This window comes from Ctenopharyngodon idella, chromosome 7 (genome assembly GCF_019924925.1).
Source record: "Ctenopharyngodon idella isolate HZGC_01 chromosome 7, HZGC01, whole genome shotgun sequence".
NCBI lineage: Eukaryota > Metazoa > Chordata > Actinopteri > Cypriniformes > Xenocyprididae > Ctenopharyngodon > Ctenopharyngodon idella.
Window position 1 is genome coordinate 31,044,496 of NC_067226.1, and position 18,916 is coordinate 31,063,411.

Genomic DNA, 18,916 nt, shown 5'->3' on the forward strand with positions numbered 1-18,916 from the left:
CAATCACCAAAGAAATAACCAATGAAATGTAGAAATGACAAGACTGTCCCGGAGATATTCAATTAGGTCAATACAGAGACATATGGAGAAAGGAGGGGAGGGAGAGCAGGAGGAAGTGTCACAGGGACTATAGAGAGTCATTGACAGACCATATGACAGACTGCTCATTATGCCCGTCTTAATTCACATGCTGTTTGTCAATAAAGAGCACCCGGGCAAGTCTCAGTACTTCTGCGGTTTAATGAGGCAATAAAGGATGTCAAAAGCAGTTTCTAACAAATTTTATTCAAATGCAAATTAGAGTAGAGCAAAGACTTCTTTTAGCCAGATTCAGCCAATATATTTTAGGCAGTATATCACCAATCAATAACAGTGTTCAAACGGTTTAAATTTGAGGATATTATGGATATTCTATTTGAAGTTTAGTCAATCTTGCTTCATTAGCTCACGTGACCAGTCCTCCATGAGCAGATCCCATATAAAAGACGAGGAGATATACACAGCAAAAACCACCAGAGTTAAATTAACTTTTCTCGGAGTACATATGGTCCCTCTCTAAATAGTGTGAAAGTAACACTGAAGTAGAGTTAAAGTTAATGAGATAATTAAGCGATTAATTAAGTGATGATTGAGCGTTAGTGATGAACACCTACTGTTAACAAGCAGAATCAATGAAGAAAAGAGAAACACAAGAACTACAACTGACTTCAGCCACAGTCTTAGATGAAATCACCTGAAGATAAAAGACATTATATCTCTCAAGATCTCAGCAGAGGAGGATTATCGTTTCTTCAGTGATTCTGCTTGTTAACAACAGGTGTTCATCACTAATGCTCATTCATCACTTAATCGCTTAATTATCTCATTAACTTTAACTCTGCTTCAGTGTTACTTTAACACTATTTAGAAAGGGACCATATGTACTCTGAGCAGAGTTGATTTAACTCTGGTGATTTTGCTGTGTAGGCTATAACCAAAGCAGGGGTGTCCAAACTCGGTCCTTGAGGGCCACTGTCCTGCAGAGTTCAGCTCCAACCCCAATTAAACACACCTGAACCAGCTAATCAAGGTCTTATGCTAGAAACTTTCAGGCAGTGTGTTGAGGGAAGTTGGAGCTAATGTTTGCAGGACAGTGGCCTTCCAGGACATAGTTTGGACATGCCTGAGGTAAAGCATTTCAGGAATATGATACAGCAAATCAAGAATGGATCCGGCACAGAAGGTTATTTTAAAGCAAATGTTCACCCAAATTGCAACTTCTGTCATTATTTACTCATCAGCATCCCATCCGGTATGCTGTAATTTTTCTGTGGAACACTGATTTCAAACTGCAAAAATAACAACAACAAAAAACACGATAAACAGCATACAAGAAGTCCATGTGATAGCTTTGTGTGAGGAACAGACAGAAATTGAAGTTATTACTGATAACTATACCGTCAAAATTGCAAGATTAAAGTCACCATGAAATCAAAATGGACAATTCTTGTTTTGTTTATGGAATATTGCAGTATTTATTATAAATGATTTATCTGTGCACATTATTTTTTATTTTTATTTTGATCTATAATCAAAATATCTTTCCTTTCCTCTTGCAGCGACATCTCTTCTCTGATAATGTTTACTGGTGCGAGGGCGGGGCAACCTGTCACTCACATGAGATCCACCAATAGCAAAACCACAACCATCCAATTAATTCCAGAAGTTCCACCCTACATCTTTTCTTGTTTGAGAAGATATTTTAGTCAGATATATTTCACAATATGGAAGAAAAGACTATCGCAACTTTCTTTTCATGCCAAATTAAAAAAAAAAAAAAAAGATTTTTGAACATGCTGTAACACACATCATGAAAAGTGACGCCAAAAGATTTTGATCACCCTCTGGCGACTCTGCAATCAAACGGGATGCGAGCCAAATTCAGTTACAATTCAAATAAATTTTTTTCAAAGATGTTTTTTGGCATTTTAGGTAGTTCTTATCACGCTTATTTGTTCAAGTGTTTGGTTTTGGTTAGTTATTTGATGCTATAAAAAAATTGGGTGTGACATCGATCTCTTTAACTCTTTTCTCTAAACATGCAATATATCAAAATAAAACAGTTTTATTCTAGCTTTATGCATTCTTGTTTATCAACACTTGAATGTGGGACAAAACGTTGAAAAAAATAGTTAGCCCATAAGCAGTGCTTTTATCACTGGTTTCTGCTCCTAAACCGGAGATTTGGTGAATCTTCTACTGATAAAGATACTCTCTTCTAGGTTTTCCGAAAAGAGCCTGCAACCATTATATGATTTGAGAATATAGATTTCGTCCAAAGATATTTAATGCATTTCATTCAGCAAAAGGATCAATGTTGTTAGGAATCCTTTGAATTCAAATGACTTTCAACAGTGCTGAAATCACGGTCCAGTTCATTACTCGTCTTCATAGAGGACTTCATCAATAAGAATATCATGTTCACCCACTGGGACTTCAGCGCACAGCTGCTCTTTGAAAGCCAAGGCAATGGTGTACGGCTTTCCCTTTGGGTGCGCCTTACAGCGCTCCAGATACGTGTCGTAGAAACCCTTTCCTCTGCCAAGCCGATTCCCGTTCTTATCAAATCCCAAACCAGGCATGAGGATAAGATCTAGTCCTCCTGTAACAAAATTAAAAAGGAAAGAAAGTAATTAAATAAGATTATGTGGATTATGCAGATTTGTTTTTGGAGCTCAAATTACACCATTACAGCAGGATACAGTGAATTTTAAGTTCTTAATAACCAAAAACAAGCAGGGAAGCCAAACATTCGTAGATAGTAGATATTTAGGCAGTACAGACTGTCTTTTAAGAGCTATAAACATCTGTGTGCTTATAAAAAGAACACTTATTTTCATCCACATTCTTTTCTGTTTGTTTGCAAATATATTCCGGTTATTTAGGCAAGGCAATTTATTTATAAAGCACAATTAAAAACAACGGGTAGTTGACCAATGTGCTGTACAATTTGTAAATATATGCAAAGAGCAAACACACAAAACACACCAATATTATACAACACATACATCTAACTGCTCACATAAAAACAACAAGCTACTAACATATCAGCAAGTAGAGTTAAAAATGCCTGAGAAAAAAAGAAGAGTTTTTAAGAGAGAGACCAAATGTGGTTCTTTGCAAAGGCAGACTGTCCCAGAGCTTCGGAGCCAAAATTGAAAAAGCACGACCACCCCAAAGTTTATGGCTAGACCTCGGGACAGTCAGGAGTTTCTGGTCAGAGGACCTAAGTGATCTTGATGGGGAGTGAAACTTTAACAAATCTGAGAAATAGGGTGGTGCCATACCATTTCAAGTTTAACAACCAACCAACAAAATCTTAAAATCAATTCTATAACGGATTGGCAACCAATGTAAAGAAAACAATCGGAGTAATGTGGTCCCGCTTTCGAGAACCTGTCAACAACGCTGCAGCATTCTGAACAATTTGCAATCGTGTCAATGTTGACTGACTAATCCCTACATACAATCCCTACAGTTACAGTAGTCCAAACGTGAAGACACAAATGCGTGCATCACTCTCTCCAAATCATAAAATGACAAAAATGTCTTGACTGTTGCCAAAGTTCTTAATTGAAAGAAGCCTGATTGGACAACAGCGTCATCAAAAATTACCCCTACATTTTTTACCATAGATTGACCATAAATAGATAAAGGGCCTAAATCAATACAAGGGGACCCAGATACAGTACATTAGAGGGTGCAAACACAATCTCAGTTTTGCATTCATTTAGATGCAGGAAATTCACGGCCACGTCATGCAGACATGCTAGAAGAGGTCCTAATGAATTATCTTTCTTATTTTCTGGCATATATATGTGTATCACCCATGTAACAATAAAATGATACTCTGCGTTTGGAAGCATATATAAAATAAACAGGATGGGTCCCAAAATAGATCCTTGAGGAATCCCACATGTAAGTGGGGCCGAAGGTGATGTAAATCCACCCATGGAAACTGAAAAACTGTTAGTTAGGTAGGACTTAAACCAATTTTAAACCGCACCTCGCATCCCTACCAACTGCTCAAGCCGTGCAATAATTTCTTGAACTATGGTGTCAAATGCCGCACTAAGATTCGATTTATAATGGAAAAGATGCCTCATGCATGTTTCCTAATTGACAGACATAACTACCAATGCATGACTTAGCTACTATCAACTGATAATTACAGACATGTAAAGCAATGACAGCTAATTAGTGGATAATTATGGTATTATACAAAAGTTTTGAAAGTTTATTAACAAGAATGTAGCAATTAAAACACTGCAAAAGTAAGTCTAAACTAATATCACTTAGATTCAAATTTTAATTCTGACCTTAATTTTATGGTAAGAGGAAGAAAGTGTCTTGTTTGCCTAGTTAAAAAAACACTCTACTTTCCAAACTCACACAATGAGCCTCATGAAATGTGATAAAATTTCTGTTAACTGTTTTTAAACACATTTGTACATAAAAGTTCAGTGCAACGATTCACAAGCAAATAGATTTATGCTCATGCATCTTACATTCATGAAACAAGCCAAACAAATTGTACAAATCATGGGTAAATCCATATGTACGCAAAGTACTTATGTACAAATGGATTCAAGCACTGATTTGGGCCACAAGAAACATGAGTAGAACAAATTTCTAGGTACATTTTGTAAACCAGTGTGTGCAAATTGTTGCAAATGAAACAAGTTTCTATGCATATCATTCGTAAACCCATTAGTGTGTAAACCGTCATTGAGCTGCATTCACCAATTTATGTACATTTACTTTCTGCTTGTGTAAAAAAGCAAACAAACACTACATATTAAAAATCACACAATCAGCCTCCTAAAGCATTAGCAGAACAAATTCCTGCATTAACTGTTTGTGAGCACAAGTGTACACAAGTGTTGCATAAATGTTGCATTATGTTCAATACAAATAGATTTGTGTTCTGCTGCTGTAGCCAACAAAAACTCTACATTTCTAATGCACAATGAGCCCCATTCATGAATAATCAATGATTTTCTGCATTTCTGTAAATGCATTTGAATGTAAATTGTATTTGATTTAAAGCAACAATTTATGCGCAAAGTGATTAACATTGTTTACATTCATGAATAAGGTCCATTGGATATAAAGGCCTTACAAATTTGCCAATTTTTAAGATAAAACAAGTGACAGTGACCAGACAGTCTGATTTATTGGTTTACATGAACTGTGTTACGAGTCTGAATTTCAAACACAAGCAAACCCATTAAATATTGATATCGATGATGTAGACATCTCACAATTGCAGCCTGTTCCTGCACCTCGTTCAATATTTCACTCTCGGCTCTGTTCTAATAAGCCTGTCTTCAACATTCATTAATAATGTATCAACGCAGAATTATTATATACACATTTTTCACCTTGATACGGTTGTGGTGACAAATCGTAAAGAGTCGTTTAATTACAAAAAACCCAATTAGACCATCTCCTGAACCAATTAAATCATCTCCAATATAAACAAGACAAGGTATTTAATGTCCTACTCAAGCCATCAGTGCTGCAAAACATCTTTCTCAGGCCTGCAGGCTTCATCTCACAGCAACATCTGGGACTGTCCAATACCTCCCAAATCAATCCCCTGTTTTGTCCTCAAATTGCTCAAGGTTTCAATCTGAAAGTGCATCAGTCCTTAGCAGTGTTTCAAAAATTCTTCTGTCTTCTTCTCTCTTCATCTCATCTATTTATCTGCTGATCCCAGTTCACAATGGTCTGGTGCAAAAGGTGAAGCAGAAAGGATTTGAAGAAACAAAAGCGTTTGCCGATGGGGATTCCACAGCTTTTATGATTGCTTTCATTTTTTTCCCCAATGACAAACCCTCAGTCACATTATGCTGCTAAAATGAGAAAAGAGAGAGACAAATTGAGATATTTATGCTGTTAAATTAGCTGTAAATGCTTGGTAATGCATTTTAAATATATACATTTATTTTTAAATGTATAATGTAATTATACACACACACACACATTAAGCGCCCTTTGCTCCACGTTTCACGTACAAGTATGAAATTCAGTACACACATGTAACAGCCCAATACCTACAAAAAAGTCTCTGGGTGCAAAATCTGAAAACCCAACAGTAGGTGAGATATTTTGAATTTTCTCTGCAAAATGTGTGCAGTTTTTGCCATTTCCAGACGTTGTACTTTAACGAACTCCTCCTAGAGCTTTAATCAGATCAACATCATATTTGGTCAGTCTAATCTAAAGGCCTTTGCGATGTTAAATTGCGAAGATCTTGAGTTTTCACTGAAGGGTGTGTCCGTGGCGGCCTGACGAAGTTCGAAGTTTTGCCATGAAAAAGGAAACTGTTGTAACTCAGGCATACAATGTCAGATCTGCCCCAAACTTCACATGTGTGATAAGAGTCCTGACCTGAAGACATCTACATGGCAATATTCGGTCCTGTTTTCTGCTGGCAACAGCAAATGGCATGCTTTAAACTGTAATTCACTCCCAGAAACACATTTAAATATAATATGAAGTACCAAACATGTTAGAAACACGTTAAATCATGCAGCCCTTGGCTAAGTGCTAATGTGTGCGATTAATGCTATGAAACAGGAAGTTGTTGTAACTCAGGCATACAATGTCCGATCTACTCCAAACTTCAAATGTTTAATAATAGTCCTAGCCTGAAGACATCTACATGGCAATATTCAGTTATAGTAAAAGCGCCACCTGCTGCATCACAATTTCCACAAAAATAAAATATTAAGCAGCATTCAATTACAAAATGCAATAAATTTCATTTTAAAATATATTTAAACAGAAATCAGAAAGCTGAAATTTTATATTTGACAATATTACAAAAATACTTACTGTATTTTTTTTAATCAAATAAATGCAGCCTTGGTGAGCATAAGAGTCTTCTTTCAAAAACAAAATGTTTAAAATGACCCCAAACTTTTGAATGGTGTATTATAAAAAATAAATAACATTATTATAATTAATATACAAATGATAACTTAGAACTAAAATTATAATAAATACATTTTTAAATCTTAACGGCCTGGTTTCACAGACAGGGCTTAGGCTAAGCCAGGATTATACCTTAGTTCAATTAAGGTATTTAAGTAGCTTCTATAAAAGCACTCTAGAAAAAAACATCACTGGTGTGCATCTGGAGACAAAACAATGGCTCTGACATATTTTAAGATTTGTCAGTGCAAGCTCCTTTCAGTTAAAAAAGCTCAAACATGCATTTTAGTCTAGGACTAGCTTAAGCCTTGTCTGTCTTAAAGAAATAAATTATAAACTATTCATTTATTAAATTATACACTCAAACTACATAAAAAAAAAGGATCTGATGACCAGCTTTGAAATAGCAGTATTATATCATTAGATGATTTGAACAAACCCTTAACCCTAATTCAGCAGTAACTGTGTTTAATATCAGGCACTAGCTCACTTCTAATAAACTACATACAGATACACACATTTTTCATTCACTAAAACAGCTGTATTTGTATGAGACTTATTTCATACTAACAGCTGCATTTATGAGATTCTTTTACTTCCGCAAGTGGAAATGTTACAGTCATTTTAACCAGACGGCACAGTTCATTAAGTTTAAGTGTTTGTTGGAATCTCATAAAAACTTGCTGATTTACAAGCGGCAGCATTTGACCTTAAGGGAAGACAGTGAGGAATGGAGTGTTATTGTGGGATTAAATGCTATCGGAGCACCTCAATCAGACACACCAACAGATAGGCAATGAAGTGCACTTCGGTGGATTCAAACCATTCACTCTTGTTAGCACTTAGTGTCACAGTGATGTACTACCAATACAAGCATGCAAAGATTGGTCAGTTTACACACACAGATTCAATGCTTGTCCCTCCTTCCAACTCAAACACACACACCTGACATTTTCATCTCAGCTCTCTATCATTTCTTTTTGTTGGCAACATTTAAAGTCAATGTCAATTTTACTTCTTTAATCTGAATATTAACCTAAATAGCTATTACAGTTAATAAAGAAAACATTTTCTTAGGAATAACATGCACTCATGATGAATTATCCCCAATAAAGTTCTATTCACACCAAGAACGATAACCATAAAGATAACATTAACGTTAACTATAGCGTCCACACCAGCGCATGTTATCGCTCTGTTTATTATAAGCGTGCACTGCAGTTTTGTCGTCTGCCACTTTAAATACTCGAGCGCTTAAAGGGATCATGAATTGAGATTTTCCTTGAGCTTTTGACATATAAGAGGTCATCATACTATGAGAATATCCTGTAAGTTTCAGAACTGAAAACTTCCTCGTTAGTCCAAAAACAGCTTTTATTGAAACCAAGGTCAGTAAATGACTCGTTGTGGTATGTGCTGATTTATTACATCATAGTGCAGCGAAAGACCGCCTCTTTGAGGAAAATCAATACCTACTTCTACATCGTTGCGTCTTTGGTGCCACCCACTGGCGTGTTGGTGAATAGTGACGTGAGAGTGAGAGAAAATCAATACAGGATCACTGACTGGACTAAAAAAAAACATTACCTTTCAAAGGATCCTAATGCTAGGAATTGGTTATTTTCAACTATGTGAAAGTCTCAGCAGAGCATTACTTGTTTGTATTCGCTACATTTCACTGTGGATTCTTTGGTAAATCAGTCACAATCGGCACATGGCTTTGCAATTGCAAACAGACTTTTACTGCAAGATGTGGATCTGACAGCCACATGTAAGTAACAGTGTTCATTCTAATGCCTGATCTGTGATCAGTGATTTCTGATGTGTAATGATTCAAGTTCAGTCAGATGTTCTTTGTCTCAAAATGGTTTAAAGCTGTTTGTGTCAGTAAATCAAGCCAGTGACTAAACAATCTTCTTCATATTGTTTCTTTTTAGTAGCATGAAAATAATCAGTTATTTAAATTGTGATGAAATTATATACAGAAAGCAATCAAAGAACGCTCCCTTTACAAGCGTTAAAGCTGTCGATCAAACAGCGTGAGATCAGCGACTCTCGCCAAAACTCCTGTTATGAATCTCTAACTGTATTTACACCGTGTTTGCACTGTTAGTAATGATAGAAGCATTTGTGAGTGCCGAAACCAAGTTTCAATGACATGATAACTGCCATCACATGATTGACAGGCTGTCTGTCATCGGCTACAATGCTCATCGCTGCAAGCTTTCATGCGATGGTAGTAGACCTAAATATAGTGCTATAATCCACACTTTTCACAATTAGTTAATTTTGCCAGCTGTAATAGTAAAAACATGGTAACGTTTGTGCAGTTGGGGTTCAATCCCTAACTGCCTGACAGCACCAGTTCCACATGTAAGACTTATTTCATATGCAAACATGTCAGCCAATCACAGCAGTGGGTGTTTACATAGACACGCCCCTTCAAACAGAGTTCAAATCAGAGGGCTAAAATCAGAGTAGGAAAAATGCCTTTTATTTCTAAATGATGACAATTTTTGATGTAAAAAATTATACTTTATAATAAACATTATAAGCACACCTCAGGAAACACTATGAAATAATAATAAAAATGCAGTTCATGGCCCCTTTAAAGCTGGATGAATTCTGATTTTTTATTTTAAATTTGCCTAATATTTGAGTTATAATTTGACCGTTTTTATTGTTCATCAAAAAAAATTCTGAAAGAGATTCCAACTATATTGTTATCTATATTGTATTGTTGTGGTGTGCACTCTGCTATTCTTTTATATTTAGAACGATTTTTTGAAGTATATTTTTATTGTTATCGTTATCGTCCTTAGTGTGAACGGGCCTTAGGACCAGAAGTCTGTATTAAAGGGTTAGTTCACCCAAAAATGAAAATTCTGCCATTTATTACTCACCCTCATGTCGCCCTACACCCGTAAGACCTTCGTTCATCTTCAGAACACAAATTAAGATATTTTTGATAAAACTCGATGGCTCAGTGAGGCCTGCATTGACAGCAAGATAATTAACACTTTCAATGCCCAGAAAGGTACTAAAAACATACTTAAAATAGTTCATGTGAGTACAGTGGTTCAACCTTAATGTTATAAAGTGATGAGAATACTTTTTGTGCCACAAAACACTGCTTCATGAAGCTTCGAAGCTTTACGAATCTTTTGTTTCGAATCAGTGGTTCGGAGCGTGTATCAAACTGCCAAAGTCACGTGAACCATTGAAATTTCGTAACACTTATGATGTAACGAAGCCTCGTTTACTGAAATCACATGATTTTGGCGCTCTGAACCACTGATTCGAAACAAAAGATTCGTAAAGCTTCATGAAGCAGTGTTGTAAAATCGCCCATCACTAGATATTTTTGAAAAGTCGTTTTTTTGGCGCACAAAAAGTATTCCCATCGCTTCATAACAGTAAGTTTGAGCCACTGTAGTCACATGAACCTTTTTAAATATGTCTTTAGTAGCTTTCTGGGCATCTGAAAGTGTTAATTATCTTGCTGGCAATGGAGGCCTCACTGAGCCATCGGATTTTATCAAAAATATCTTAATTTATGTTCTGAAGATGAACGAAGGTCTTATGGGTGTGGAATGACATGAGGGTGAGTAATAAATGACAGCATTTTCATTTTTGGGTGAACTAACCCTTTAAGAAAGCAAATAAGGTCATTTTTTATTTCACGTTGACTTTAAAGGCAAGAACCTTTAAAGGCCGAACAATGTTCACAGCTCAAGGTGACGGTTTCACTCTGCAGGAACAAAATGCACAAAAACACCCACCTTCCTCTCACACTGGGATAGTTCAGTGAGATTACACCCCTCCTCATGTGTGTTTCACATATCAACCCGCATTTTCTATCGTTTTTCTCCTGAATGGCTGTATTTTTCATCCCCTCCTCTCTCTCTCTCTCTCTCTTTAATGCATATAAACACCCCACCAAACGTGCGTCTAAAACACACAGGCTTTAATCTCAGAGTTATTACTTCCTCAACAGGGGCGAGAGGCTTTGGTCTGCCTCTGCCGTCCTATAACACCTGCTCAGTTCTGCCTAGTTTATATTCTCCACCACACGGACACAGTGAGACGGGGTGATTTCTTTCCTATTTGCTTTTTAAAACAAGCCATTCTGCTGAAACGTAAGATTTACTGAAGCTATAATTAGCCTGATGATAAATTACAGAGATAACGTAAACTGTATAGATGGTAAATTAGGATGATTAGAAGAAAAAGCACGTCTTTGGTGACCATAAACAGTCCTCAGTCACAAACCCCATAAATTCTAGCTGTGTGCAGGAAACAGCATGATTTATGAATCATAATTCACTTACGACAAATAAATGTGGGGAAATATATTAAAAATGATGGCAAGTTCACGACTCAGGCAGTATAACAAAATATACAACACAAATCTGACAACAAACACTTTGTCAATTACTGAAATTACACATTAATGAAGAAATTATACACTCATAAAACTCATTTATTTTCTTGATACACATTTCTGGTCTTATTGTGCATGATTCATTGGGGCATATTATTAAAAAGAAAAAAAAATACACTATCTCTAACCAACCGATTCCCTTCTGGTAATACCCACTTTTCACCATCCAATCAATTTCTGAATCAATTTCTGCATTAACTGAATTATGCAAAAATTATGGAAGTGCATTTCATGTTTAATACATGACTCCAAATCACACATTGAGAGAGAATATATTGGGATTACAGTAAATCTAGGTGGCGCTATGGTCTTTAGTCTGTTTCTAAGCCATAAACTCATGAGGAATTTAAAAAAAAAAACATGATTGAGCAGTTTGGTTAAAATACTATTAATCAGCATATGTATAATTCTTAAACACTGCAATGCAGTATCCACCTTTTTATAACTTGGAAAGTGCAAATACCCAACAATAAAATGTAACATTACAGTATCAAACTAAAATAAATATCCTAATGTTAATGTTTAGATGCAAAATCTTGTGTTCTATGCAATACAAAACATCAAAACCTAATAAATATACTGTAAGTGAATATGAGGCCAGATGAACCTGTGGGGTGACAGCACCATCTAATGGTACAATACATTTCCTTTTCCACACTTCATACCTGTATAACACTTTCCTCACATTATAAAAATTATTATATTATATAAATATCATTATAATTGCTCTGTGTGCTGTATTCTGAATGTATTTTTTGCAAATTTTATTAGAAGTACAATTAAATGTTCAACAAGGAGAGGAGATTGCACAAATAGTAGATTTCTTACAAAAAAAAATACTTTAGAGGCCAAATGCAAAGACAAAACGTTTTTGATTCACATTGTCATTAGTGTCTAAATAAAGTATGTTTGTAAGAAATCTATTATATATGCGAGCTCCTCTGCTAGTTGAACTTTGGTATGTTTTTTTGTCATTTTTATCTACCAACTTTTTCAGTATTTGGCACAGACGTTCTACGAACTTTTGGCTGTTTTTGCTGCTAAGTAAATTAAATAAATAAATTCAGTGTGATGGGATCATTCCCCCTCACCTCAGTACATGTTGTGTTAAAAACTGTAATAGTTCCAACATGTAAAATATGATGAATTAGGTTGAGAATATAACACTAGCCGACAAACACACAATATCTGGCAAAATATGCAGCATTCGGCTGTTTTTTAAGCATGCACTTAAGCATTACCCGTAATAAAATTTTAAAAAAAGTTTTGTAAGAGGGTATCATGGAAACTTGTTTCCGCCACTAAAAAATAAATTATTTTTTAAAAAATAAATTATTTATTTTTTTAAAAAAATAAAAAGGTAATTGTGACTTTCTATCTCACAGTTCTTACTTTTTTCTTGCAATTGCGAGTTTATATCTCACAATTCAGACTTTAACTCTCAATTGTTAGTTTATAACTCACAATTCTGAGTTTATAACTTGCACTACTGAGAAAAAAAAGTCTGAATTGTGAATTTATATTTTGCAATTCTGACTTTATTTCTTGCAGTTCTGAGTTTATAACTCGCAATTCTTAGTTTATAACTCACTATTCTGACTTTATAGCTCGCAAATTTGATTTTATCACAATTACGAGTTTATAGCTCTCAATTCTGACTTTTTTCTCAGAATTGTGAGATATATATATTTGCAATTAAAAAGGGTAACTGTGAGTTTTTATCTGTCAATTCTGACTTTTCTCGCAACTACAAGTTTATATCTCACAATTTAGACTTTATTTCTCGCATTAGTTTGTAACTCACAATTCTTAGTTTATTTCTCACAATTCTTAGTTTATAACTTGCTATTCTGACTTTATAACTTGCTATTCTGACTTTATAACTTGCTATTCTTAATTTATTTCTTGCAAATCTTAGTTTATAGCTCACTATTCTGACTTTATAACTTGCAATTCTTCGTTTATAACTTGATATTCTGACTTTATAACTCGCTATTCTGATTTTATAACTCACAATTCTTAATTTATTCCTCGCAATTCTTAGTGTATAACTCCCTATTCTGACTTTATAACTTGCAATTCTTAATTTATTTCTCGCAATTCTTAGTTTATATCTCATTCTGACTTTATAACTTGCAATTCTTAGTTTATAGCTCGCAATTTTGATTTTATCACAATTACGAGTTTAAAGCTCTCAATTTTGACTTTTTTTCCCCTCGCAATTCAAACTTTATAACCCACAACTGCAAGTTTAGAATTTGCAATTCTGACTTTATTTCTCGCAACAGGACCTTTATAACTTGCAATGCAGACTTTTTCTCAACATTTTTTATTGCTTGGTAGAAACAAGCTACCATAGGTCCACTGTCTAAGACTTGTAAATCTTCTGGCCTAACCCACCTGTCTCTAGGGCTTCCTCTCTGTCCGTGTCCTGGTCAGCTGGCTGCCGGATGTTCCAGGATGTGAGGGGCAGCGTGTTCATGTCCTCCATGTCCTGAAGTCGTAACATGTCCATATGACTGCTCTTGGTGAAGTATCTGGGAATGAAGCACACTTTGCCCCTCTTGAAGATGTCCTGGAGGATGTCCTCTGTGCAGACCTCATCATGCATGTTCAGGAAGACAGCGACCCGCTGGCTGGACAGGTATTTGGGATGCCTGAACAACTAGACATGAGTTTGGATAGAAGTTAATAAACACAAACCATATTTACATCATTTATAGTTTATTTTGTAGCATGCTTAACATGACCGTTTTACTGCAATATACGATTACTGTAACAGGCCGAGTGTATATTGCTCCATCTAGGATAATTACATGATATCTCTGTATGAAAATGGGTAACAAAACACCTCAATATGATGGTAGTTTAGCTAATCATTTTTATTAGGTAACCAACATTCTTCAAAATATCTTCTTTTGTGTTCAGCAGAAGAAAGAAATTCATACAGGTTTGGAACAACTTGAGGGTGAGTAAATGATGACAGAATTTCCATTTTTGGGTGAACTATCCCTTTAAAGGAACACTCCACTTTTTTTGAAAATAGGCTCATTTTCCAACTCCCCTAGAGTTAAACAGTTGAGTTTTACCGTTTTCGAATCCATTCAGCCGATCTCCGGGTCTGGTGGTACCACTTTTAGCATAGCTTAGCATAGTTCATTGAATCTGATTAGACCGTTAGCATCTCTCTCAAAAATGACCAAAGAGTTTCGGTATTTTTCCTATTTAAAACTTGTCTCTTTTGTAGTAACATCGTGTACTAAGACCGACGGAAAATGAAAAGTTGTGATTTTCTAGGCCGATATGGCTAGGAACTATACTCTCATTCTGGCGTAATAATCAAGGAACTTTGCTGTCGTACCATGGCTGCAGCAGGCGCAATGATATTACGCAGCGTCTCTCACAAATGTCTCCATGGTTGCAAGGCACGCTCCCTGTGCAAGCAGGGGGTCACAGGCGCTCGTAATATCATTGCGCCTGCTGCACCCATGGTACGACAGCAAAGTTCCTTGATTATTACGCCAGAATGAGAGTATAGTTCCTAGCCATATTGGCCTAGAAAAATCACAACTTTTCATTTTCCGTCGGTCTTAGTACACGATGTAACTACAGAAGAGTCAAGTTTTAAATAGGAAAAATATCGAAACTCTTTGGCCATTTTTGAGAGAGATGCTAACGGTCTAATCAGATTCCATGAACTATGCTAAGCTACGCTAAAAGTGGTACCGCCAGACCCGGAGATCGGCTGAATGGATTCGAAAACGGTAAAACTCAACTGTTTAACTCTAGGGGAGTTGGAAAATGAGCCTATTTTCAAAAAAAGTGGAGTGTTCCTTTGAGCTTTTTAGAAATTAATTTGGCTGTACTGCTTAGTGGCTTGCAAAATAGTCTTAAAAACCAATATGAAAAAGAATTGTGATAAGATCATGGATCGTGATCTCGCCTGAAAAAAAAATCATATGATATTTTTGCCATATCACCCACCCCTAATAAATCCCTAATAGAAAAAGAAAGTACACCCTTTTGAATTCTATGGTTTTACGTATCAGGAGTCAGGACATAATAAAACATTGTCTGGTCTTTATCAGGTCTTAAAATTAAGTAATTACAACCTCAGATGAACAACAACACATTACATATTACACCGTGTCATGTTTTATTTAACAAACACTAGGCCAAAATAGAGAAGCCATGTGTGACAAACTAAGTACACTCTATGATTCAGTTGCTTGTAGAACCACCTTTAGCAGCAATAAGTTGAAGTAATCATTTTCTGTATGACTCTATCAGTCTCTCACATCATTCTGGAGGAGTTTTGGCCCACTCTTCTTTACAGCGTTGCTTCAGTTCATTGAGGTTTGTGGGCATTTGTTTGTGCACAGCTCTCTTAAGGTCCCGTTACAGCATTTCAATTTGGTTGAGGTCTGGACTTTGACTGGGCCATTGAAACACTTGATTATTTTCTTTTTCAGCCATTCTGTTGTAGATTTGCTGGTGTTCTTGTGATCATTGTCCTGTTGCATGATCCAATTTCGGCCAGGCTTTAGCTGTCAGACAGATCGCCTCACTGTGAGATGCCCAGGGCCTGTGGCTGCAGAACAAGCCCAAAATCAGCCCTCCACCAGCGTGATAGACAGTTGGTATGAGTTGTTTGTGCTGATATGCTGTCTTTAGTTTTCACCAAACGTGACACTCTGCATTATGGCCAAATATCTCCACTTTGGTCTCGTCTGTCTAAAGAACTTTGTTCCAGAATTCTTATGGTTTGTTCAGAAGCAACTTTGCAAACCTAAGCCGTGCTGCCATGTTCTTTTTAGAGAGAAGAGGCTTTCTCCTTCTAAACATGCCATACTTATTCAGTCTTTTTCTAATTGTACTGCCATGAACTTCAACATTTAACATGCTAACTGAGGCCTGTAGAGTCTGAGATGTAGCAATTTCTCTGAGCATTACACGGTCTGGCCTTGGAGTGAATTTGTAACTCACTCCTTTTCCATTTTGGCCAAGTTTTTGTTAAATAAACCATGACATGGCATAATGTGTCATGTGTTGTTGTTCATCTGAGGTTGTATTTACCTCATTTTAAGGCCTGCCAAGGACCAGATGATTTTTTATGTCCTGATATGTAAAACTATAGAATTCAAAGAGGGCGTACTTTCTTTTTCACATGACTGTGTATATATACATTTTAGCTGATTAGGAGTAAAAACGTTTCCATACACCTGCAATTGACAACTGTCTTGAGATCTTGGGAGTATGAATATGAACATTCACACGAGCAACAAATGTGGTTTGAAGGTTTATAACCTCTAAAGCAGGGGGGTTTCAATCTTTTAGATGCCACAGACACCCAAATATGATCATCCTCATCTTTAAATTTGAAAAGGCATCTATACAGTTAGATGAATAAAGACTGAATTTATACTGTGAACAATTAATATTAATATTTTTTTTTTTTTTTTTTTAAGTTACATAAAGTTACTAACAACATATCTTACCATTATCTTGCCATATGAACATTACTTTGGCACACTCATCTCTGACCAATAACAGAAAACTTTCTGATTACAATAATGAAGCATGAATTTTCTGTGAAGCTGCTTGTAAACAATGTATTGAAAAAAAAGTGCTATACACATAAACTTGAATTGAATTTATCAATCATTTATTTACGTTTTTTTTAATCTAATTTGTTTTCACTTACTCAAATCTTATATATATATATATATATATATATATATATATATATATATATATATATATATTATTTATTTATTTAAATATTGTTTTTTTAAATGTATTTATTTTTAGTTTTTCTCTAGACCCTTTCCTTGTGGCCCCCTGGACTAAAGTAAATTACATATTCAACATTATAAATAATAAAAAGTTAATGTTTTGTGCATATTTGCTTTCCTCTAATAAACACCGCGTATTATGTGATTAAAAAGTCTTTACCCTGAGACAACAAAATAATATTTTCATGGTGGATATTATTATATTGCCAAGTACCAGCGCATATGTAAATATATGTGCACCGTCCCGAATATTACAAGCTCGTGCCCCTCGGCTGACATGTCGATGACATTTACCTTTTGTGAGACAACTCGAGACTGTCTGAGTTTCTCCTGATCACTCACTGCAGCCACTCGTCCCTTGATTTCTCTTCGTAAAGCTTGTTTTGCTGCACGCAAAGCTGCCATTATGAATCTGCACTGCTCAAATCCACTTAGACTGCAAATGGACACATTAAAATACAGAGCGATGTAATCATTGCAGCAGCTCAATTAATTATTAACTCGTGAGAAAGTGATAACATCAGTGGAGTGATCACATGTGCGTGTGATCTATTAATGCAGGATAGATTAGTCGTCCTGAGTTGGCGGGGCCAGTGTAGAAATGGATTAGTCATCCTGAGTGGGCGGAGTCAGCTTACAGCTCTTGCCTTTCGAGGAAAGGTAAACGTTCAAGGGAAAAGCCTTAAAGGGATATTCACCACAAAATTAAAAGTCTTTTGAAAACCTACTCTCGTGTTGTTATAAACTCGATTTACTTTAATTTATTCCGTGGGACACACAATAGGATTTTTGCCAGGACTGACAGCCTGAGTTGACATCTTTTTGGCATACAATGATTGTGGCCAATGGTATTTGTTTATTTATCCTTTATTTTACTAGGAAGATCCCATTGGGATAAAAACCTCTTCCAGGAAGTCCTGGCCGTACCGAGTTTTACATAAACACACAATATACAATATAAAATTTGGGGTTTGGAAGAATAAGAGGTTGACAGTGAGTACATCATGAGACATTTTTATTTTATTTTTTCTTAATTTTTTTATATTGATAAACAGATTAATGGTATAATCATAATACGAAGCAATTTTGGGGGTTATGTTTATATAGTCATTTCAAGTTTTACCTGGTAATAAATATATTTAAAAATATAGCATTTTAGTGCCAGGTGAATGTAACATAAAGTAAACTAATAATAATAATAATAATAATAATAATAATTTCACATGCATGTTTAATACTTGGTTTCGTTCTAAAAGTAAAAGAATAACAATACATTAACATTCTGCTCTAAAAACAAAAAACAAAACAAAACAAAGAGAACAGTAAGTCTATCCAAAATATTTCTATAAACGAATAGTCCCAAAGGGAAACATAGTACAAAATTATTTGGAGTGTCACAGAAGGTGCCTGTATACCTTTTAAAAACGTTTTTAAATATGTGAAACGATGATATGTCACGTGGGACAGTCTACAACGTCAACTTTTTTTATTTATTTATTGTTTTAAAGAATTACAGTTACAGTCAGGGGGGTAGCCTACATTGAATAAACAATCATAACACAAGTACATAAATAAATAAACCAGACAAATTTAAAAGTTAAATAATATGGAAATGTTTTCAGCTTTATTTTTTAAACATAACATTGTATTTAGGTATTGTTTGATTTCTGATTTCAAAATTAAAAACAAAGGCTTA

General features: G+C 35.4%; 1 protein-coding gene across 1 annotated transcript; it reads right to left on the reverse strand.

The window, feature by feature from the left end:
- Nucleotides 1–220: 220 nt before the first annotated feature.
- Nucleotides 221–17,782, reverse strand: mthfs (5,10-methenyltetrahydrofolate synthetase (5-formyltetrahydrofolate cyclo-ligase)). The gene is made up of 3 exons (XM_051901592.1): nt 17,515–17,782; nt 13,826–14,090; nt 221–2,641 (listed from the first exon to the last, which is right to left on the reverse strand). The coding sequence occupies exons 1-3, from the start codon at nt 17,623–17,625 to the stop codon at nt 2,418–2,420; spliced, it is 600 nt and encodes a 199-aa protein (XP_051757552.1). The 5' UTR covers nt 17,626–17,782; the 3' UTR covers nt 221–2,417.
- Nucleotides 17,783–18,916: the final 1,134 nt, after the last annotated feature.